The sequence below is a fragment of the Cucumis sativus genome, chromosome 5 (assembly GCF_000004075.3).
Source record: "Cucumis sativus cultivar 9930 chromosome 5, Cucumber_9930_V3, whole genome shotgun sequence".
Classification (NCBI taxonomy): Eukaryota; Viridiplantae; Streptophyta; class Magnoliopsida; order Cucurbitales; family Cucurbitaceae; genus Cucumis; species Cucumis sativus.
The window spans coordinates 29,832,742-29,854,337 of NC_026659.2; the positions used below are offsets into that span (position 1 = coordinate 29,832,742).

General features: G+C 32.0%; 4 protein-coding genes and 1 long non-coding RNA gene across 6 annotated transcripts; 2 read left to right on the forward strand and 3 right to left on the reverse strand.

Moving 5' to 3' along the window:
• The first annotated feature begins 431 nt into the window (after window positions 1-431).
• On the forward strand, window positions 432-4,908 carry LOC101208902 (PP2A regulatory subunit TAP46). Its single transcript, XM_004148628.3, has 9 exons — window positions 432-770; window positions 869-991; window positions 1,999-2,085; window positions 2,236-2,334; window positions 2,498-2,659; window positions 3,231-3,266; window positions 3,353-3,424; window positions 3,698-3,978; window positions 4,422-4,908. The coding sequence occupies exons 1-9, from the start codon at window positions 690-692 to the stop codon at window positions 4,675-4,677; spliced, it is 1,197 nt and encodes a 398-aa protein (XP_004148676.1). The 5' UTR covers window positions 432-689; the 3' UTR covers window positions 4,678-4,908.
• A 613-nt stretch (window positions 4,909-5,521) lies between these two features.
• Window positions 5,522-6,921, reverse strand: LOC101209145 (phytolongin Phyl2.1). The gene has a single exon (XM_004148629.3). The coding sequence runs from the start codon at window positions 6,555-6,557 to the stop codon at window positions 5,790-5,792; it is 768 nt and encodes a 255-aa protein (XP_004148677.1). The 5' UTR covers window positions 6,558-6,921; the 3' UTR covers window positions 5,522-5,789.
• A 2,714-nt stretch (window positions 6,922-9,635) lies between these two features.
• Window positions 9,636-10,986, reverse strand: LOC105435604. Its single transcript, XM_011657677.2, has one exon. The coding sequence runs from the start codon at window positions 10,385-10,387 to the stop codon at window positions 9,803-9,805; it is 585 nt and encodes a 194-aa protein (XP_011655979.1). The 5' UTR covers window positions 10,388-10,986; the 3' UTR covers window positions 9,636-9,802.
• A 1,066-nt stretch (window positions 10,987-12,052) lies between these two features.
• LOC105435605 lies at window positions 12,053-17,270 on the reverse strand. 2 transcript variants are annotated; one of them, XM_011657678.2, is made up of 4 exons: window positions 16,955-17,270; window positions 16,607-16,783; window positions 13,036-14,604; window positions 12,053-12,527 (listed from the first exon to the last, which is right to left on the reverse strand). In XM_011657678.2, the coding sequence occupies exons 1-4, from the start codon at window positions 16,970-16,972 to the stop codon at window positions 12,495-12,497; spliced, it is 1,797 nt and encodes a 598-aa protein (XP_011655980.1). In that variant the 5' UTR covers window positions 16,973-17,270; the 3' UTR covers window positions 12,053-12,494. The 2 variants fall into 2 exon arrangements, with proteins under 2 accessions (XP_011655980.1, XP_031742026.1); XM_031886166.1 differs by lacking the exon at window positions 16,955-17,270 and having other exon boundaries at window positions 13,036-16,522; window positions 16,607-16,733.
• Window positions 12,746-13,729, forward strand: LOC116404021. The gene is made up of 3 exons (XR_004216957.1): window positions 12,746-13,089; window positions 13,296-13,510; window positions 13,588-13,729. It is a non-coding gene; the product is annotated as an uncharacterized LOC116404021 (long non-coding RNA).
• Window positions 17,271-21,596: the final 4,326 nt, after the last annotated feature.

Sequence of the window (21,596 nt, forward strand, 5' to 3'; positions counted from 1 at the left end):
GTAAAATGGAGATGTAACGCTTATAGTTCCTTTTATATATAGATGGATGATAGTTATTCAACCTATTTCCCTTTTAGTAAAATATAATAAAAGTGAAAAATAAAAAGCAAACAATTACGTTGGGCCCAAGGCCCACAACACGTTGGTTTCCATAAAAGCCTCTTACAAGATGTTTTGGGCCAGTATTTATGATTTTTTTCATCATTGGGCGGAAGTCCACCCACCTTGGTTTCCAGAATGTCTCATTACAAGTTGTTTTATTGGGCTGATTATATATGAATCTTCCCATAATTGGGCTCAAGGCCCATGCCAAATTGGATTCTAGAAAGTTGAAGTCCTTTCTAGTTTAGGACAAGTCGGTTTGTAATTTGCTGACGTGGGAAGGTCTTGACGAAGTCCACAGTGTGTGAACGTGTCAACACCGAATCCTTTAAGACCCTAACATTACCGTACGGCCCAACGGCGGCTCTTTACAATCAAATTCCGATCGCCGTTCTTCTATTTTCTGATCTTTCTCCCCATAATTAATTCTCAAAGTCTCATCGATTCACACTTCAACTTCGTTTTTCCCATTTCTGATCGACGAAACTTAGGGTTTCGATTTCCGATATCTGAATTTTTCATGTGAATTTGTTTTAAACCCTTTTTTAGCCGCCTATTAGGGTTTCTTTCTTCCCGATTATACTAAAATGGAGGACCTGCCTCTGCCTTCAATTTTTGAACAAGGGAGGAAAATTCATAACGCTGCAACTGAGTCTGCTTTGGATCAGGTACCCTTTTCGGACCTTAGTGTTCTTTATATTAAGATTTCTTTTGGTTTCTAGATTTTTGAGGTTTTATATTTCATTTTTTGTTTTGGAAAATTTAGGATGCTGTGAGGAAGGGTTGTGAGGCATTACGGAAGTGTGAGGACATGATTGGGAAGCTGGGATTGTTCTCAGCTAATGAGACTAAGGAGGATATCAGTACCGGAAATCTTAAATATATTCTGGTAAGTTTTGATTTGATTTTTTTTTTTTTTTTTTTTTTTTGTGGTTTCTTTACAGTCTTGTTCGATGAGGATTTAGTTTTTAGTTTCTGTTTTTTAATTGTGTTTGTTTTTACTGTGATTTCAACATCACATTTTAATTCTCAGCCAAATTCCAAGTTTTTTTAGTAATTGATTATTATTTAGTTTTCTAAAGCTTTCTTGGATCTGGAAAACAATATTAGGACGTAGATAACAAAAAAGAAAAATATGTATGTATGTATATATCTATAGGTAAAAGTAGTGTTTATAAGTTTAAGTTGCTTATCAAATAAGGTCTTAGTAACTGAACAGAAAAAGTAGTTAAAAAATTCGAGGGAACTAGGGATCAAGCATCTGCTTTTCATGTTGGCGCTCCATTTTGTTTAAGTGATAAAGAGCAGAAAGATACAATACCATTGTTTCATCGAAAGCCTAAACAGAAACCTCAAAAACATTGTAGTACCAGCCTTCCTGACATTTCTTATGTATTTCCATCTTCTCAAATTTCTCAAAGAACTCAGAGATTGGAGTTGACCCTTTCTTTGTGCTTCTGTCCCTTATCAACCTTGCATTGGAAGTTATCAATGTATCAGACTAGTGATAACCTGTGGGAGTCAAACGTTAGGGAGCAAGTACCACATAAATTTCTAATCGTAGAGCAACTAGATTTTCGCCAGTATTTTTCAGATAAAAAATTTCTTTATGCAAAAATTAAATAAATATGAAGAAAGAAGTAAGTTATGCAACTCCTAGCCAATTTATTTTCTCCATTGCTTATAATTTCATTGCTAGTAGTGTTTGGATTACAAAATGGTCTTTCGAATAATGTATTTATATTCCCTCAAACTTTGTTTTGCTTCAGATCTATCAGTTTGAGTAATTTTGATTTTTGAATGATATTTGTTTCAAGTAGATAGTTTTTATGGCCTTTTCTGCAGTCACGAGAAAATCCAAATATTTTATCAAACTCTGATAGTTGCTTCCTGCAGGTGCCATTTTATCTTGCTGAGTTGACTGAGAAGATTGTACAAGATGACCGGATTCCTCTCCTTAGGGCTTCCCAGGCGAAATTAAAGGTGGGTGCAGTCTACAATTTTAGCTCAATAATATTGGAAGTTTTTATTTAAGGGTAAAATGAATTCTGTTTGGTTAAATGGTTAAATTCAGTCTATTATTTTGAAGCTTCATCGTTAATTTTGGAACTTGAATATTTGGCATTTCTCTAGGAGTTCATATCATTTTGTGAAACTATGGAACTGGTGCCACAAGAGGAACTTCAAACATTCACTGAAGGAAATTCACTTGCAGATCGAAGGGCTCGAAAAGTAAGTATGCTCACATCACATTTTGAGATTATTGTCTGCAAGGTAGATAGTGAGTAGAGAATTAAATTATTGATAATGTAGTTCATTTCTTGCAAAATATTAGATATAATTTGTAGATGTTATTGCAGTTGACATGCACTTATTTTCGAAAATTTGTTTCTAGATTGCAAGGTTCAAACGTCAAAAGGCTGCTGAATCAAAGCTACATGAGATAAAGGAGCGAAAAGAGCGCCGTGGACGTTCAAGCAAAGCATCTGCATTGTCTGCTCCTATAGAGGCAGGAGAGGAGGATGTGCTGGACGATGATGGAGAAGAAGAACGTGAGGTTAGTTGTGAAATTATATTAGCAGTAATCTCTCATTTCTCTCTGTTTTCTGTCACATTGCCTGTTTCAGGCTATGAGATGCATCAAATTTGGCTAGAAAAATTGATGGAAGTTGTAACGAATAGCAATACACTGTGGCCTCACTTAATCTAAAAATAAGAAGAAAAGTTATACAATAACAATACCGATGGTTCTTTTATATCTTTCAACCTTAGCTGCATCCTGGCTATATCTCATGGAATATCAGATTGCAATTCTTTCCATCTTTGCTATTCCACTATGTCTGTTGGAATGCCTTGAATTGTTAGTGAACCACCTATATTTATGTATTAATCTTTACATTATTTGTTGATTTCTAACAATGTTAAGAAAGAAATTCTTAGAACTCAACGAAACCTCAATATGTCTTATGCATGCTAAGTGGTGCACCTACTGAGTGGAATACTCTTTCTCACTCAGAAATTTGTGCAGTTAGACTTTTGGGCCTTAGGCCAGTGTTTGATGCAGGTGATAGAGTTTTTTTTATGCTTTTGTCAGTCGTCCACTAAGTTTCTTTCTTTTTTGTCTACAGGCTTGGCTTACGACCATCAATTTGGCAATCTGCAAGGTTAGGTTATGCAGAATTATTTTACATCTTCAAGTTGTTACCCTCTAGGATTGTACTCAGACTTTCTTGAAATGCTATATATTCAGGCCTTTGATTTGCTAGAGATGCTGAAAAAGGAGGAGGAGATGCTCTCTTCCATTAAGGAAAAAGAAGAAAAGGTAGAAACAGGAAACCATTCTTCAAACTTAATGGAAGCATTTTCAAGGGGTTTCATGCAGTGCTTGTGCATTCACTCTATATTGCTAACTGGCGTATGATGTGTTAAATTAAATGTACTCCCTCCCTTCATGTTTTTTGAACTTGGTTATTTAACTAGAGAAAAAATGTTTTGTCACGGATGTGCTTGGCTAGCTAGTTAGGGAGTTCATTCTCAGAGCATACTCGATTGAAGTTGAAGTCTAAGAGTAATTGTTCTTTTTTATATTTCTCAGGATGGGAACAAGAACTTTTCTAGAGAGATTCTTGATGATCGTATGAAAAGAGCAGAAGCTTGGCATCGTGATGGTGTTGTAAGAGCTCGATATACCAAACCATCACCACCTATCACTTGTGCAACATTTGCTCAGGATGTCTTAGAAGGAAGAGCAAATGTCTCTCAAGCACATGAACACAAACATCAGCCCATGATATTTGGACCAGCAAGTCTTGTAAATGGACCCCTTACAAGCGAGAGGGAGAGGTTGGCTGCACAGGTTTTCCAACCTGGCTTTAGGTACGTATTTGTTCTTGTATGTTATACTGTCAATCTGACTAGATTTTCTATTCTTTTGTACCCTGTCTGCTGTTTATGAACGAAAATGTTAACTGAGCTCTTTTTTTTTTTTTTTTTCCAAAAATGTGTTTATTTTTAGGAAAAATAATGGTCCTGTACTTTTAGTTCATTTGGGTCCTTGTAGTTTCATAAAACGTTCATTGGATTGGTTATCAACTTTGATTAATGACAAGATGGTGGATGTGACAACTTTGATCTTTCATTTTCATTTTTAGGGGTTCAAAATGATATCTTTCTTAAAGTTTGAGGACCAAAAAACAAAAACAAGAACCAAAGTAAACCAAAACTAAAAGTACAGAGACCTAAATAATATTGTAACTTAAGTGTCGGGTAAGAAAAAGAAATTGTGCACTTTATTTATGGGTTGGATCTTGTGTGCATAGGTTGCCAACCATGAGCATTGAGGAGGCTGGGCTGAGAGAGATGGAAATGATGAACAAATGGCAAGAGAGGACTGCCAAGTACATTGAAGAAGCAAACTCCGCATGGCATAAGGACAACACTCGAAAGCCTGGGCCCAGTGTAGAAGATGAAGACGAAGACGACGACGCTGCTCAAGAAAAGGCTCGAGCATGGGACGACTGGAAAGACGATAATCCTCGAGGTGCAGGGAATAAGAAGCTGACTCCTTGTGGTTAGGATGAACATCATGTATATATTGATATACATGTGTAATGGAATACTCTTGTTCATGTGAGGTTGAAAGTACAGTTTATTACTAAGTAGGTTGAAAGTACTTTTTGACGATCTTGTTCAAGCAAATTTACTGGCAAGTATTTAAAAAAACTTATTTATTGGAATCTTCCAGCCCAATTGTACTATATAATAATACCTATTTGTCACGTTATCATTAATTATTTTAACAGTTCATGTGGTAACCTACTAATATTGTTATTTTTTTATTTTTTATGAATGGGAATTTGTTTGAAACCTTTAACCACCACTCCATTGATGATCTAACAAATCAGATAAATTCTTCCTTGAATGCAGGTCAACATCCAATCATAACTTATTCCTAAAATGCCCTTGAACTTAAATGCTATTTTGACTTTCCTGCCCTTCAAGTTAATTTGATAATGACATGTGGATATGAACTCTTAATTTGTATTTGAGAATGTACAAAAGTTGATTTGGAGGGATTTTGACTCGAAATTTGTTGGCTATTCGAAAGATTTGAACAAGTTTAAATACTTCAATTTACCAAATAACTAAAATTACTTAAAATTCAAATATTGAATATAATATATCCATAATCGTTATGGCATAAGATATATAGATCCAAAAAATCCTGAAAGAAAAGCATTGATCAAAGACAAATATATATGAAAACATTTCAACAGGGGTATGTAATTGGGGTTGGATGAGTCAACTAGAACGAAAAATGAAAAAAGTATCAACTTTTGGGTTTTGAACAGCCCTAGTTGAATTAATGGTTAAGCAAGGTTATATCCCAATTTCAGATTCTGATTGAAGGTTTGTGGAATGACCGAAACAAAGATTATTCCCATTTGGATAAACCAAATTCCATTGAATAGGTATTGTCTTTTAGAGAATGATACACAAAATGTAGAGAAAGAAAACGAAAAATTAGAGAAACCCAGAAAAGATTATGAGCAGAGCAAATAAAAATATACAAACTTGAAGCTTACATGAATCATACAATTGATGTTGAATTTCAACCCTTGTTGTAGTGAAATATCATCATTGTCTGCCAATCAAGGATTGAAATTCATCGAAAAGCTCAGGCATTTTCAGCTTTCAATGCACTGAAATCCCCTGCAAACCCAAAGCCATATGCCAAACAAAACCAAACATACAAACAAATCAATGGATAAAACAACCCATACATGTTTTCTCCATACTTGCTTTGCTTTTTGACGCTCACTATTATGAGAACCATGCTTCTGCATCAGCAATGTAATATCTCTACTGCATAAACCATTGTTATCATCATACAGATCCACAGAATCATCCATTCCATACTTCCCTCCATCCCAATTACCATCCCCAGTCACCTTCTTCTTCTTCTTCATTAAGCTACCCGGATTTGAAAACTTGGAAACCAATGGTATTTGCTTTCTTAAACTTGAGTCCAAGCTCGATCTCTGACTTCCCTTCAATCCGTTGGACGATGTTTTGTTCAGATTCAACCCCAGGAGATGCCGGAAACTCGAATCGAAGTGCGATTGAAAACAGTGAGAAGTGAAGTTTTCAAAACCCTTGAGCGATTCGCTTTCGAGAAACACCTCGAAATCACGCTTTAAGCGGTTTAAGAAACCAGAAACCTCGGATTTGTTAAGGTCTTCATGGAAGATTCCGAAATAAACAAAAGAACCTTCGATCAAAAAGGTGTATGCTCTGTTTCTAATGGTGTGAGAGAAGATGGAGTGATGAGGAGGAGTTTTCTCGATACATCTGAAAGGTAAGTCATCGAGATTTGGTTCTCTTGTGAATTCAGCGAGGATTATAGTTCCTCTTGCAATGCAGGAATATAAGACGAGATCTGGATTGGAAACCATTAACGGATTTCAGAAGAAACAAATCACTAGTCTCGATTCTTGAATAATGGAATTCAGATTCTCAAAGTGGAAGGAATCCGATCAAACGGAATGAGATCACAGAAGAATCAATTCTACAGTAGGTTTGACGGATTTCACCAAAATCAGGTACTCTTCTTCATACACATTTTTCAATTTCTTCGAACGGAATACAAATGATTTCTTTGTTAATTCTTCATCCTTCTCACCAAATTGAATTGGTGAAAAGAGAAATGAAAAAAATTATCTCTCTAGGGTTTGGATTTTCTGTTGGATGAAGATGAAGATTAAGAAGACGGGATTATTTTTTCTTTTTTCTTTTTCCTTTTACTTTTTTGGTTTGAAGAAAAAAATAAAAACTAAGAAACCAACAAGAAAAACGATTGCCAGCGTGGCACTCGCCCCCTATAAATTCCTGATATTACGTAAAACCCCCTCAAAATTCTGTGCTTTCACTTAACAGTCCTTATCATCGAAATTGCAATAATAATAATATAAAATAAAACAAAAGACAATAAATTCTCCTTTTATACTCATTCGATCCTTAACGTTTTTGTTTATTTTTATTTTTTTAGAGGTGTTTGGTAACATTTTTTATTTCTCGTTTTTAAAAAAATAGAAACGTTTCTCATTTTATAATAAATTATAGGAATAAGAAAAAATAGTTTTTCTCATTATTCTCGTTTCTTACTTATTTTTATTGGTTTTCTTTTCTTTTTCTCAGTTTATTTTATTGGTTTCTTTTTTCTTCTTTTCAATCCTTTTGCTATTCCTTTTTTTCTTCCTCTTATCTCCATCGTCTTTCCTAAATAACCATCATCTTCGTTGTCTTCCTGTTCGCCTTTCATCGTCTTCCTTTACACGACATCTTCTTCTTCACTGGATCTAAGATTTTCTCTTCCTCTTTGCGTGAATTGTGTTTTCGCCGAACTTGTAGGTTTTTGTCGAATATGTGTTTCAACCGTGAGTTTCCGTCTTCCTCTTTGTCGTGGGTTTTGGTTCTCCTCTTCGTGGTGGGTTTTTGTCTTTCTCTCGTCGACTTTTTTCTTCAGATCTCAATGTGCATCTTGTTCTCCATAAGACTACAAAAAGACCTTATTATCTAGGTTTGATAATTTTATTCTTTTATGTTTAGTGGAGGACATATATTTTTGTTTGATGTTTAATTGAATTAAATGCGAATAAAACAAAAAATAAATTTCAAAGAAAATTAGGAAACAAGAAACAGTTATTAAGCACATTTTCTGTTTCTGTTTTTTTTTTTTAAGAAACAAGAAATATAAACAATTATAAACACATTCTTGTTCCTTATTCTAAAAAAAGAAGGAACACGAAACCAAAACTAAAACATAAAACAAGAAATAGAAAACGAGAAAGTTACCAAACAGATCCTAAAATTTTAAGATGAACTTTTTTAGCCTTAGATTTTAAAAAGGTTCAACCATCATACTTCAATAGTTTTTAAAATTATGTTACGTTTAAAATTTATTCTTTTCATTTAAAATTTCATATAATTATTTTAATTATAAGTATAAAGATATTCAATGAATCTTTTGAACATACTTTTAAAGGATTTGAGGGATATACTTCGAATTAAAATTTAGTTCCAAACCGACATATTGTTTTATACTTAGGGACTAAAAAAGTAATATTCTTTAAAAAAAATAAAAGAAGAATAAGCACAAATTGCAAAAACCATCTATAATGGTAGTTGCAATTATACCCCTTAGACTTAAAAAAAAATGATAAATACACTCCTAAACTTCTAAAAATATATATTGAAATTTGATCTAAAAACATACAATAATTGTAAAAATTAAATTGAATCCTTTAATTTATATAATTATCCCGTTTATACAACTATGTAATTTTGTAAGTGTAATTTTAAAATTCGAATAGCTTTGAGAACTCAACTTATAATTTCAAAATTTTAAAAGGATGATTTTGCAATTTGTCTAAAGATTAAACTCTCTTTTTCTCCCTCTTGGAAGAGATAGAGATGAACTGTACACATTGACATTTAGCTTTTATGGAAATTTGTTTGCTTATGATAATTTTTTTTTACAGATTTTAGAGCTAATTTTAACAATTAGGTTAATTTATTTATGGATAATCACGAATGTAATTTTTATTTTTAAATTTCATAACATTTATTTTAAGTTTTTCAAATAAATATAAACAAACTTTTGCAATAGAAAGTTAATAATAAAAACAGTTTGTAATAGAAAGTTAATAGTAAAAACACTGTATTGAGTGAGCTGTGATAATTATTAGAATCTTAGTTTTTAGGTAATTTGTACTATTGATGTTATTCTTCGTTACTTTTCTTTCTAAAAATATATAGTCTAGGAGATCGAACCTCAAATTTTAAAACTGTCGTTAAAAGATGAGTTATGTTTGCATTGATAATCTGGTTTACTAAATAACAATAAAAAGTTTAGTTTTCAATTAGTAAATAAACAAAAACAAATATTTAAGAAAAAAATATGGTAGTTGTAAGTAATGGATGAAAAACTAGAAAATTATACGTTCTTTTGAATGACAACGTAAAAAAAATAAGAGATAAGAATGAGACTAACACGAGTTTTGAATAATCTAACGAGATTTCACTAAAATAAAATGTTTCAAAATTGATGGCGTGTTAAATCAATGTATCTATTCATATAATTTATTAACCACTATCAATATATATATATATATAAAAATCATTCTCATTCATGTGAAGTAAATCGGATTAAAGAAATGAATCCATCATAGATTATATCATAACTAACACGAACAAAATATTTACAAAATGTGATACTCTGTCAAGGATAAACGAAGATACGTGGCCGTTTGTGTTTATATAACTTGATCTATAGTAGTTTGCGATATTCGCAAATTCGTTTAAAAAAAGAATTGCATTTAAAATAATTTATCAAATAAATATGTAGAGAGGTTGGATAAGATAAAAGTAGGAGAAGGTAAGATAGTTTCTTTTGGTAGGAACATATTAAATTCTCTTAATCAATAGATTGTACTCTTTTGTTCTTTGATTATATATATCAAAAAGAAAGAGAGTGGAAAGAAAAAAAGTTTGAATTTATACAAAAATGATGGTATATTTGAAAATTTATGGTTTGGAGATTACATATTTTGAAGCTCTTGAAACTGATTGAAGAAACAAAAGAGAAACAATGGGAACAACATCCTCATATCTGTTGGGCCAAACAGATTTTTGGCTTTGGCTATTGACTATTCTTCCTCTTATTCTTATCATAATTATGATTATAGCTGAATCTGTTTCCTCCTTTTCTTGCATCTGAAATCAATTGCTTCTTGAACATTACAATGAAAGCTTCAACTCTTTCATTCAATTCCTCTTTTGATAACTCTATTTCTTCTTCTTCTTCTTCTTCAATTTCATCTTCTTCTTTGATTTCATCTTCTTCTTTTATAGCCTCTTTGATCTCTCTGTTTTCAATCTTCTTCTGCTTTGTTTTATCTTCTTCTTTCTTAGCCTCCTCCAACTCTCTCTTTTCAATCTTCTTCAGCTTTGTTTTACCACTTGTCTCTTGTTTTTGGGTTTCACTGTAATTTGCAGGATTTGCAGGATTTGAAGTGAAGAAAATTGCAACAAGAATAAGGTTTAAAACAAGGAAAACCCAGATCCGCCATTGCTCAACCAAGAACATAACAACAGCTAATTTCTTCAAGCAAGTTGCCATTAACAATGCTGTTCCAGCTGATAACAAAGCATTCCTTATAGAATCTTTATCTTCAAACTCTCCTCCTTGCTTTAATTCTCTGTTAATTTCTTCTGTCCTCCACATGTTTGATGAAATTACTCACAAATTTTTTTAAATGGGTTTGCTTCAAGTTAAACTCCCAAAATTTCGGTGGGTTTATATAGAGGAATTGAGTATTGTTTTTTGGTGGGTTGTGAGATGAGAGTGGGGCCAACAATGGAAGCAGGCTTTAATGATATCTAAGGGGACAAAGGTGCAGTTGCTGGGGAAGACAAGAAGACAGAGATGTTAAAGCCTGCAATTTTTCACTGCCATTGCCATTGCCTTTTCTTTTTTTTAAAAAAAAAAAAAAAAACTTTTTCTTGGTTTGTTTATGATTGCTTTGATTCAAGTTAGGAAAAGGTTTTTGAAGTTGGGAAGGTGGTGCTAAGATTTGTTCAAATGTTTCATTGTTGGGGCCTGGCGTGCTCTATTTCTTTCATTCTATCAAAGTTTTATAATGCTACTTTTTTTTAACTTTGTTGGAAATCGGTCACACCTCTAAGTTCTCAAACTTATGAAAAATTAATTCATAAGTAGATATTATAAATTGAACTCATATCTACCTACTTATGAGTTAATTATTCATAAGTTTTTCACATACCTAAATGTTGTAGAGTTAGTCCGGTTGTTCAATAAGAATAGTTGAGGTGGATGTAAATTTTTTCCAAACACCCACAAATATAAAATAAATAAATAACTCAAATAGGATTTTAGATTACTATTCTGTATGTAATTGTATTCAGCAAGAAGAATTTTTTTTTCTTAATTTCTAAAAAGTGTTGGGTTATTTTATTAGTTGTCATCCTTACGTCACAAGGAATTGACCCATATAGTTATAGTGAAAAATGCAAAATATCACTCTTGTAATCTTAAGCATTGAATTATGTTCTCAGCATTTTAAAAGAAAAAATGTTTCATTGCATCTTGAAAAGGTTCACTTTAGCCTTTTCAAGCTTTGTTTTTGAGAAATTTCAATGAGATGAGTAATATTAGGGTAACTTGAAGCTTTGGCCTTCTTACAAAACATCATCATAGCAACAAACATGAGTCTTTTCTCATTATGGCTAATGTATAATCCATTCTTTACGACACCTTTGTCGTAGTGCGAATAAAATTGAACTTTTTGTTGGGGATTTGGTATAAAAGCAAACAAGGCAAGTGAATGAAACTGAACTTTAACACGAAAAAAAAAATTAACCTGAACTAGAAAAAAAACGTCATTGCAAGGATTTGAACATAAAACTTAAGCTAATGTGTTTTTTTTTGCTTTTGAAATTTATCTTTGTTTCTTCTCAATTTATCTTATGATTTTTGTTTTCTTTAGTTTAAGCAACATTTAAATTCATCAAAGTGAGCTTAACTAAGTGGTGTTGACATGATTTTCATACTAGTAGTAAAAAGATATAAGAAATATTGAATTTCCAGTTAAGTTCTAAAACAAAAATAAGCTTTTCAAATCTAATTTTTTTTAGTTTGAAATTGCCTGGTAGAAAATGGATATATGCTTAAAGAAATCTATTTGAATCAAAGAAGAACGAAATAAAATATTGGGAGGAGAGAATCCAATGTCTTGGAAAGGGATAATCAGGTGCAAAAGATCTCATTTTCTTTCCTTTTAGCGCTAAAAAGTCTCAGCTTTCATCAGTCAGAGAAGCAATGTAATGTCAATGTCAATGCCAATGATGAAGAAACATCAATTCAAAAATAAGAAAGGAAAAAGAAAAGGTAGACATATAAATTCAAAGGCATGCTTACTTCAACACATCTTGTGTTACATGTATCATCACAAAATGGACCCTACTTGTTTCATTTTTACATAATCAACACGTTGAAGCTAATAATTAATTACTACTCCTCAATCCTCCTATCTTCTTTTTGTTATTGATTCATGTTTCTATAAATTAAACTAAATAAATATTTAGCCATAAACTATGTGAAGAAGACACAAGTAAAAAACTGCACAGAATGATCTATTCATCTCTCTCTCTCTCTCTCTCTCTCTCTCATTAAATGAATCTAAACACCAATCAAGTGGATTTTTTTGGAAAAGAAAATTCTGAAGAACAACTCACAGGAGGGCTGACGTGCTTGATTCCCAATCATTATCTAGGTTCTGATGGTGTTGAAGGATGAAAAGAAATCACCATTATTACTCCCATCTTTTTCTAGACAAGGATACGAGCTGCCGGAAAAAATAAAAAGGTAAAAAGTTAGCTATTTGAAACAATGCACTTAAGATTTTAACCAACCAAATGATGAGAAAGTAAGGACAGAAATTCATTAAGTGCTTGTGCAAGTGTTCTATAAAGATCATGGAAATTGCAAGGAACATAATCAATAGTAGTCTTACTAAAATTATAGTGCGAAAAAGTGGAAAAGGAAATCTTTTTGCTTCAAATTTCACATTAAAATTTTCTAGTCGAACGTTGAAAACTTAACTCTAAAACTTAAAGGTGTGTTTCGATTATCTTCCAAGAGTTTAATTTTAAAAAAAAGTTAAATTGAAGTTCGATAAATACTAAAAATAACTTTGAAACGCTTTTAAAACAACATTTTTTAGATTTTTTTTCTCTAGTCAATCCAAAAAGCCTCCAAATAATGCAAGCCAGAGCAACTACTAGATAAAGTCTCAACATCCTATATCAGTTCATCACACGTTCAAAATTGAAAAGGGAGAATGTGTAAGAAACCTGACGAGCAACTTGAGACAACTGTCGACTCTCCCTCGTCGATTCTCCGATCAAGTTAGACCTCTCAAACTCAGGCTCAAACTTTAGTTTCTCACGCAAACTTTTTGCATTGCTCTTTCCTGGAGAAATATTTTCATCAGAAATGTCTATTGCTTCCCTCTTGCGTTTTCTTTGCCTTGTACATCTAAGAATCATTTTCTTGTCTACTTGGCAAGGAGAATAGTTTGTAACTTCACATATTTGCTCGCATTTTGTATCAGGATTCATTTCAGAGTTCGACTTAGAACTTGGAAAAATCAAATTCCTAATTCCACCACTATCCTGTTTCACCGTCAATGCAGTCAAATCTTTCTTACTGTGTGCTGCATTCTCGAGGACTTTGGATTTATTGACCTTAACACTGGCAGTAACACTAGGGAGAACTGATAAAGAATCAATATAACTTTCTGTTGATGCGAGTTCTGGATCCAAGCAGGTTAATTTCTTCATCTTCCTTTGATGCTTAGTTATGTTGAAATGATCTTCACCAGATTTCCTATTATCATTAACTAGATTAATGGAAGTACTACATGGAGATAGGACAAAAGACTTATCGCAAGGATTGATAGGCTGATCGGGAGAGTGACCATTTAAATTCCCTGTTTTCATGTTTCCTTTTGGTTGCTCTTGAATAGAATCCCAACTTGCATCTTTGTAACTGACAATTTTATGCTCCTCCGGCGAACGAGAACTTAGTGTCACCTTTCCACTACCAACCATCAGAGGTGGTCGATATTCACTCTTATCAGATCTCACGTCACCATCTTTCAATTGTGGCTTGCAAATGGAAATGATGCATGATGGATGATGAGGTTTCGTGAGTTGACTAGCATGCAACCTGCAAGTGCCTGTTTTACATTTTCCAAATTGAGACGTGTTTCTTAATGAATGGAGCTTTACGGATCTCTTTAACACAGCACCATGACAATTCTTTTTTATATCGGTCTTTCCAGTTCTGATAGAGAGGCCTCTTTCCTCCTTGTTCCTTCTTTTTACTAAAGGTTCCTTTCCCTCAAGGACCTGGCTATCTTTTACATCAATACCTAGAGGTAAACCATAATCCAGGAAATTCCTTTCTAGCGAACGAATTCTCTGGGGGCACCTCTTACTAGATAACCTATGCTCCTTGATTCTCAGTACTGTGGAGGTAGAGTCAGAATCATGAGAATGAATTATGTCAACGTGAGAAGCAGATAAGTGATCGATAGACCTTGGCACACTATTGTACATTGCTTGAGCAATCTGTTCCATCTTCGTGCTATTTAAATTAGAAGACACTGTTTGCAGTTCTGGTGAGGAAGGACGGGAAGAATCCGGCTCAAGGGTAGACCGACTGGAGAAAGTAATTTTATTCATAATCTTTCCTTCCATTGGCTGCATTTTGTCTTTCTTTTCCTTCTCCAACTGGTTTTTTGCCTCTTTCAACTGCATTCTAAGATCTGTTATCACATCCTCTGCCTTGTGAAGTTTTGCTTCAAGCTCTTCAACTTTTCTCCTCTGGCATAATGACGTTATTTCTGCTTCATGCATCTGCAAAGGAGAATGGTATGCCCATTTGGATGAAATAAGAAAAAACAGTTAGAAATGGCTACTACAGTAGTGATGATATTTCTGCCCATATTCCAAGTTCCAACTATAATAAATTCAGTGATTGGAAATGGCCACCACAGTAATAAACCAAGAGAGGTTTGCATTGGTAGGTCACTTATAGAAGTTTGAAAGTCGCAAAGAAAGTGAAATTTTCATTTGGTCCCTTTTTTATAGAAACCGTCATACTGCTGGAAACTTACAAAGGTAGTTCCTAAGTTGGGATTTATCTCTTTCTATCTGCTGCTTTTGTCTTAAGGAGGCTGAGACACCGATGATTTTTCTCCCTTGCCCTTTTTGTTCAAAAGGTTTGGTACTTCGGTGTAGTTATATTCCGAAAAAGGTGGATCTCTGGCTTGTGTCGAGTGTAGGAGGAAAGGTGTTTAATGGCAAAGCCAAAATTTTTTAAAACTGTGCGGTGAGAGCTACTTTATCCTATTTGAAAAGAGAATAAAAAAACTCTTACATAACTCATTAAGCATCAGTGGGACAGAATAAACCTATGTATAACAGAAAGATAACCAATACGAAGGGGCTTTGTTGCTAAACAACTTTAACAAACTAATCGAAGTGTATTATGTAATATTTTTAAAGATAGAACGACCTCAGTGGATTCCTTTTGAAGCGGTGTTCAAAGAGCAAGAAATGTTTTTGTAGAAACAGCCTCTCATGAATGGAAAACTTTGATTACGTAACTTTCTTTTGGGTGGGAGGAAATTCTATCTACTCCCAGCTCCCAGGTTTTGTTATTATCATAATTATTATTTTATTTTTATTATTTTTGTTTGAGATACATAAGACTCCTGTTTCACAAATTTATTTGCTTGACGAAAGTTCAAATTCCATTTGTCAGCTAACATCAAACTCTTAATCTTTATGAATCCCGACTTGTTTTAACATCTTGTTAAGCAACATTTAATACAGAACTTGACATAATAAAACAAATGATGACTACACTTCCATGAAATTAGTTTAACTTTTCAAGTAAACTAATGCAAATAATTAAAGTCATATCTTAGTGACGGAATGTCTCAGACTATCAATCAAATTTACAATTGGGAAAGAGCCTTAAATCATATGTAGAAGTTAAAACTCTAACCATTTGCAAGAAACGATAATCAAGCAATCATAAAATTTCAGATCACCTTCAACAAAGGGTTTGCTCTTTGCTGAATATTGTTAGGTACAGTAATTCCAAAGCTAGGAAATTTAATTACGAGAAGGATAATCCAAAAAGTATCCAATTGCGTTCTGTTTCAGATGCCATTAACTTGAAGTACTCGTATCCACTGATGGTTCTAGTCCTCCAGGGGCTAGATAAAACTCAAATGTCCCCATAAAACCTCAAACGAACTCACAAGCAAAACTTAAACGCAGAGGTCATTATAAATGGGAAAAAAGTGTCTAACCCACCCATCTAGGATATAATGAAAAATAACAACATAAATAAAGATCCCAATATAGCATTCAATAAATTAGAGATACATGCAACAAAAATATCAATTGAATTGTCGAAGGCAATAATGAGAAATTCAAATCTAGCTAATACTTTTGTCCGTAGTTAAAACTCCATTGAGAATATCATACAGTATCACTATTTGGATTCGAATATGTTGCTGGCTAATAAAGGTACTCCCCTTTATACATTCAGTTGGGAACTTATATATTTATAACATTGCCTTATACACAACCCAAGCAGCCAAATAACCATTGTGTAATACGTACAAGAAATGAACATGAAGAACATGTCATTCTATAGTAAAATTTTGCAGAACTATTACAATGTAGAAAAGCACAGCTACTCATCAAGCCGTAAGAAGCAAACACAATGATAAACATCCCAAATACGCAGCAATTTACGCTGCCATAATCAATCAATCAATTTTGAGAAGGAATCAAAAAGTAGAAAAGACGAAAGTTAAGATAGTATTAGAACAAAATTTACCTTGGAATCGATCATGTTCTTCAAGCGAAGGAGCATCCTGAGTGCCTCATCCTTGACAGAAGAAAGATCCTGCTGGAGACAAAGCACTTTACGCTCGGATACCATTACACGAGCCGCAGCCTCCTTCACCGTGTTCAAGATTATATCAGCATAAGCCGTTTTGAGAGCCATCATTTTCTGAAAACAGTAAAAAAGAATCAAATAACGAAAAACGTAATAATGTTTTCCAGTACAAAAACAAAGAAGATACCGATACTTCCAAAGCTCCAAAAACAAAGAAAAGATGATGCGTTGAATGAAGGTAATCCGATTAAAGAAACAAAAAATGCGGAAGTGAATGAATAGTACCTGGCGTTCGTCATCCATGGCTGAATAAATAAAAATTTGGAGCAAGAACTGAAAGATCAACTGAAACTGAAACACAACTCAACTGAACTAAAAACTTCAGCTATGAAATGGAATCTGTTGTCATTGCAATGGCTTTGAGATTTGAATTTGGTTAGATGCAGGAGGGAGGGGGGTGGGATTCCTATGGTAGTTTGGGGAGCATTTCGGCGGGGGAGCGGTTTCGGTTAAGAGGAAGGAAGGGGGGCTGAAAAAACGACGGCGTTTAAAGAGAAAACGACAGCGTTTGGAGGGAACCTTCGACGTGAGCGATTGAGATGCTTAGTTTTCAAAGGCGCGCAAGAAAGAAGGAAATTTGGGGGGTGGGACCCATGTGAAAAATAATTTGTTAAATAAAATTAAATCTGGAAATGTACTTTCGGCATTTTATTTCTTTATTGTTAAATTTTTAGAGCGCGGTTTGTTAAGGCTCTATTCTTCCAATTTCAAAATTTGAAACCATAAGGTCGTTAAAACGTAGGCCCATTTTAACATCATCATTTTCAAAATGCACACTACTTTTTCCTTTTCTTCTCCTCCCAAAATACGAAAATCATATATGAACTTCATATTTGAGAGTAGTTTTAAAAGAGGTAAAATCGAATTAAGAATTATTGAGTTTTACAAATGAATGAATGAAAGAACTACAAATTTCAAAGTGTTTTATTTTATTTTTGGTCACAATCAAAACAATAGAGTCAAGCAATTAAAGTGGTTCAAATCTAGGGTTTATTCCAATGATGAAAATCAGGACTAGCTTTAGCCCAAGCTCAAGTTTAATTGTTGGGCCTAAAAGTTAATTGAGCATAAGCTCACCTTTTTTGTTTGAGCTAACATCATTTTTTTAAAGGAGAAATATAATAGAAAGATTTGAGTTAGATGTAAAAGTTGCGAGTTGGATTCTAAATTGATTTGAATTATTGTTACGTAAGTTTTATTTAAAGTCATTATATATCAATTAAACTATATGTTAAATTTGACTAGCTGTTATTATTAAATGATTAGTAAAATTATACGATTAAGAAAGTTTTTGAAAGTTGACATTTTTATTAATATTTTTTTTAAAAAATCAAACTTATTACTATGTTCCTTAATGGGACTTTTTGTAAAAAAAAGAAAAATTATGATAATAAAATTAATGTTACAACATTTTTTAAATTTACAAAAATAACATATTTAAAAATAATAACTACTGTTATTAATTACTTGTTATAATTGTTATAATTATTACGCACCATAAAGTTAGTGATGGGAGTATAAAACAAAAGAAAAGGAAAAAAGAAATATTAAAATGAGAGTTTAGATTGTAGAGGACGCGTTAAGAATTTGAATTGCCAAAAAAGTATACGAAAGTTATGATAGTTTTTTAAAGCAATTAAATGGGAAAAAAAAGAAGATTGTCTCAAGAAATCATTACTTAGTTGACAAAATTGAATCAAATAAAAATATATAATTTATTTTTAAAAAATAGAATAAAATGATAGTAAAAGGTTAAAAAAAATCTTAGGAAATATTATTGATAGATATACTTTTTGATAACCACTAGAAAAGAAGAGGAATCCACGTAAATTCATATGAAACAACTTAATGAGTGGTGGTGGTCCATTTTTCAAAATAGAGAGTCTAGAAATATGAAACAAATTTATATTCAATACATCCCTCCTAAAATAAACTAGTACCCATATAATAAAATTTATTTGTAATTTAGTGGTATATTTAGAAATCTTGTTATAATTCAGTTAAAAATAAGTAAGAAATGGAGACTACCGATATTGGTATTATTTGAGTTATAAAATAATTAAGGGAACTATGAGCCTATGTTAGATTTGTTGGTGATGATATAACCCTATAGAAACTGTTATGCAAATAAATAATTACCCTTTTAACTTACTTGTATGAATGATTAAAATTTATGGTAGATATTAAAAGATAAAGACTAATAAATATTTTTATTGAAAATTTGTATTAGTGGTGATATAAGGGTCTAATAATGGTAAAAGTTAGAATCAATGGGTCAACTAATTCATTATTAAGCACCTTTTTGCCCACCCCGTTCTAGCACAAACACCACAGAAATTAAAGTTTTAGGGAGAACATATGTTTGAAAAAATGCTTTTACGTAAATTGGTTTAACGCGTCTATCAAATTTTAAATTGTAGTTAATAGTTTGTCTAATTCAAGTTTATAGATTTTCATTAAGGATGTATTTTAGTTTGTTCATCGATATTGAAGATAATTTTTTTATTATATTTTATCAACATTGACGAAAAATAACAAATTTATCGTCAAAATATCATTAACTTTGACTTATATTAATAATAAGAAATTTAAATTATGAAAACGTGAAAAGAAAATTTATAATAGGCTAGGATAAAGAATTATAAAAAATAGTGATATTTTTATATACTATTTTTAAAAAAGAGATAAAGAAAATGGTTTTGTAAAAAAAAAAAAAAGTAAATTGTACGCCGTTCTAAACTCCACAACTTTTCATTAGAAAAACTACCTATAACTAAACTTTGTTTCTTATTTCGGTGGATGAACTTCTAAAATCGTTTGTTAAATAAATTTGATGGTTAAGATTTAAATAGGTAAAATGACTTGACCTTCAATGTGGCAACAATGGGTAATTAAATTTGTATTTGGAAGGAAGATCACCTAGAAAATAATAAAAGAACTGTACATTAATATGGTATAGACGACAACTCGCACTTTGATACTATATTACTAGTAAAGAGTCAAACTTACCTCTTTTGTTACTTTATTTACGGGCTTGAATGGCCTAAACCTTCTCTCTTTAATTAGGGTTTCTCCGTAGCTCTCATACTCTTATTTTTCTGTTATGAGATTCATTACAACATAAACACGTTACTTGGTGGTTTGGTTTTAGGCTAAAGTACTCAATTACTTCTCCATTTGAGGATCGCGTTGGATTGAATCATACATGAAGTGCACAAACCGATAAGATCAATCTGGAGCTAGTTTGCTTTTGGGCCAAGTTAATCTTATTCCTAAAGTTCATTCCATACTTTGGAGCACACTGTTTTTTTTTTTTTTTTTTGTTCAAGAGCATCTCCTTAGTCATGAACGCTTTCATTTGTCATTGTTTGCTTGACAATGTAAAACTATTTGCTTCCTTTAATAGTAATTATATATTTTCACACACTTTTTCCCTTTGGTTGGCTTTTTATCATTTTCCTTTGTTTGGAAACAAATTAGGAATAGCACATATTGATATAAATCCAAGTGGATATCTTTCTTGGGGGAAAAATGTGAAGTTGTGGTTGGTTTCTTGTGTTGAATTCCACATTGATTATTGTCATTGTTTCTCATGTCCATTGTCATCAAAGTGGAACACAACCAACCTGGGTCTGTCTCTTTGTTTCTTTGGGGTTTTTCCTTTTCTTTTTCTTTTTTGGAATAATAATAGATAAATATCATTTTTTAATCCAAAAAGTTGTAGGTTTAACTATGAATTAACGATGTTTTAAAACTAATTTTAATATATTAACCCTTAAAAAGCGAGTATTTAGGAAAATATAAAATATTGAAACATGGAGAACAAATTAAAATAAAACTTGAACTTTCAAAAGTAAGATTGTAACATTTAGAAATTCAGAGACTACTAGAGTTAAAAAGATCACTTAAAGTGATTAAAAATGTATGTTTTTTTTTTAAATAATAATTGATAACTAAAAGACAGGTATGTTGCTATAAAAGATCCACAAATAATTGTAGTCCTTTTGTTTAGTATTTTGAAATATCAAACCTTAGACAATCTTATATTTTGCAAACTTTAATAAATCATATCAAAACTAATCATGGTTTACAACGCATTTTAAACTTAAGACTTGGAAGAAAAAAATTATAGAGCATATAGGAAAGAAAAAACAAAAAGGAGAAGACAAATATCAAACTAATGCATTATATTGAAGAGATCTCTTTAATAGTTGTGATATATCAATTATATGAACAAATAGCACTAAGTTATTACATGGTATACGTCCATCCTAAAGTGATTTTACAAGTAATGTCATAATCATTAAATGACATATATCTTCTCGAGGACAAATAACTACTTAATTAAAATCCTTTTTAAAAAATTGTTTTGAAAGTGATTTTTGAAATAACCAAATATGTAACATACTTTTGCGTAATGTTCATTTTATTAATATATTTCTAAAAAGTTACATGGCCAACACTTTTAATTGAATCAAAATCTAATAGGCACGTAAAATTAGTTCATCTTACTCTTCCTAAATCAAAATCAATTTTTTTTATGATATATGATAGTTATAACAAATGACTTATAATGAAATCATTGGTCAAAAAGTATGACAAGAGATTGAGTCTATAGGTAAATGAAAGGTACACATGGTGGAACAATTAGTGAAGACTAGAAGGAGAAGTAGAGAATCCTTCAATTGAAGTGAACATGATTGACATTATATTTTAATTATATGTAATTTTGAAAAGGAAGTATTCTATAAACTCAGGAATTTTAAAAATGAAAGAAAGTAAAAAAGTGTGGATGGTATTTATTTATTGTGAATAAAAAAGAATGGAAAAGGGAATAGAAAAAAGAGAAGAAATAGTAGTAAGGGGG

Bases quoted from the DNA above. Each gene is read 5' to 3' on its own strand.
- LOC101208902 (XM_004148628.3), top strand. From the start codon at position 690: ATGGAGGACCTGCCTCTGCCTTCAATTTTTGAACAAGGGAGGAAAATT. The intron at 771-868 runs GTACCCTTTTCG...TGGAAAATTTAG, and splicing joins CTGAGTCTGCTTTGGATCAG to GATGCTGTGAGGAAGGGTTG. The intron at 2,660-3,230 runs GTTAGTTGTGAA...TTTTGTCTACAG, and splicing joins ATGGAGAAGAAGAACGTGAG to GCTTGGCTTACGACCATCAA.
- LOC101209145 (XM_004148629.3), bottom strand. From the start codon at position 6,557: ATGGTTTCCAATCCAGATCTCGTCTTATATTCCTGCATTGCAAGAGGA.
- LOC105435604 (XM_011657677.2), bottom strand. From the start codon at position 10,387: ATGTGGAGGACAGAAGAAATTAACAGAGAATTAAAGCAAGGAGGAGAG.
- LOC105435605 (XM_011657678.2), bottom strand. The intron at 14,605-16,606 runs GTAAATTTTGTT...TCTCCTTTGCAG, and splicing joins AGAACATGATCGATTCCAAG to ATGCATGAAGCAGAAATAAC. The intron at 12,528-13,035 runs GTTTCTTACACA...TTTTTCCGGCAG, and splicing joins TGTCTCAAGTTGCTCGTCAG to CTCGTATCCTTGTCTAGAAA.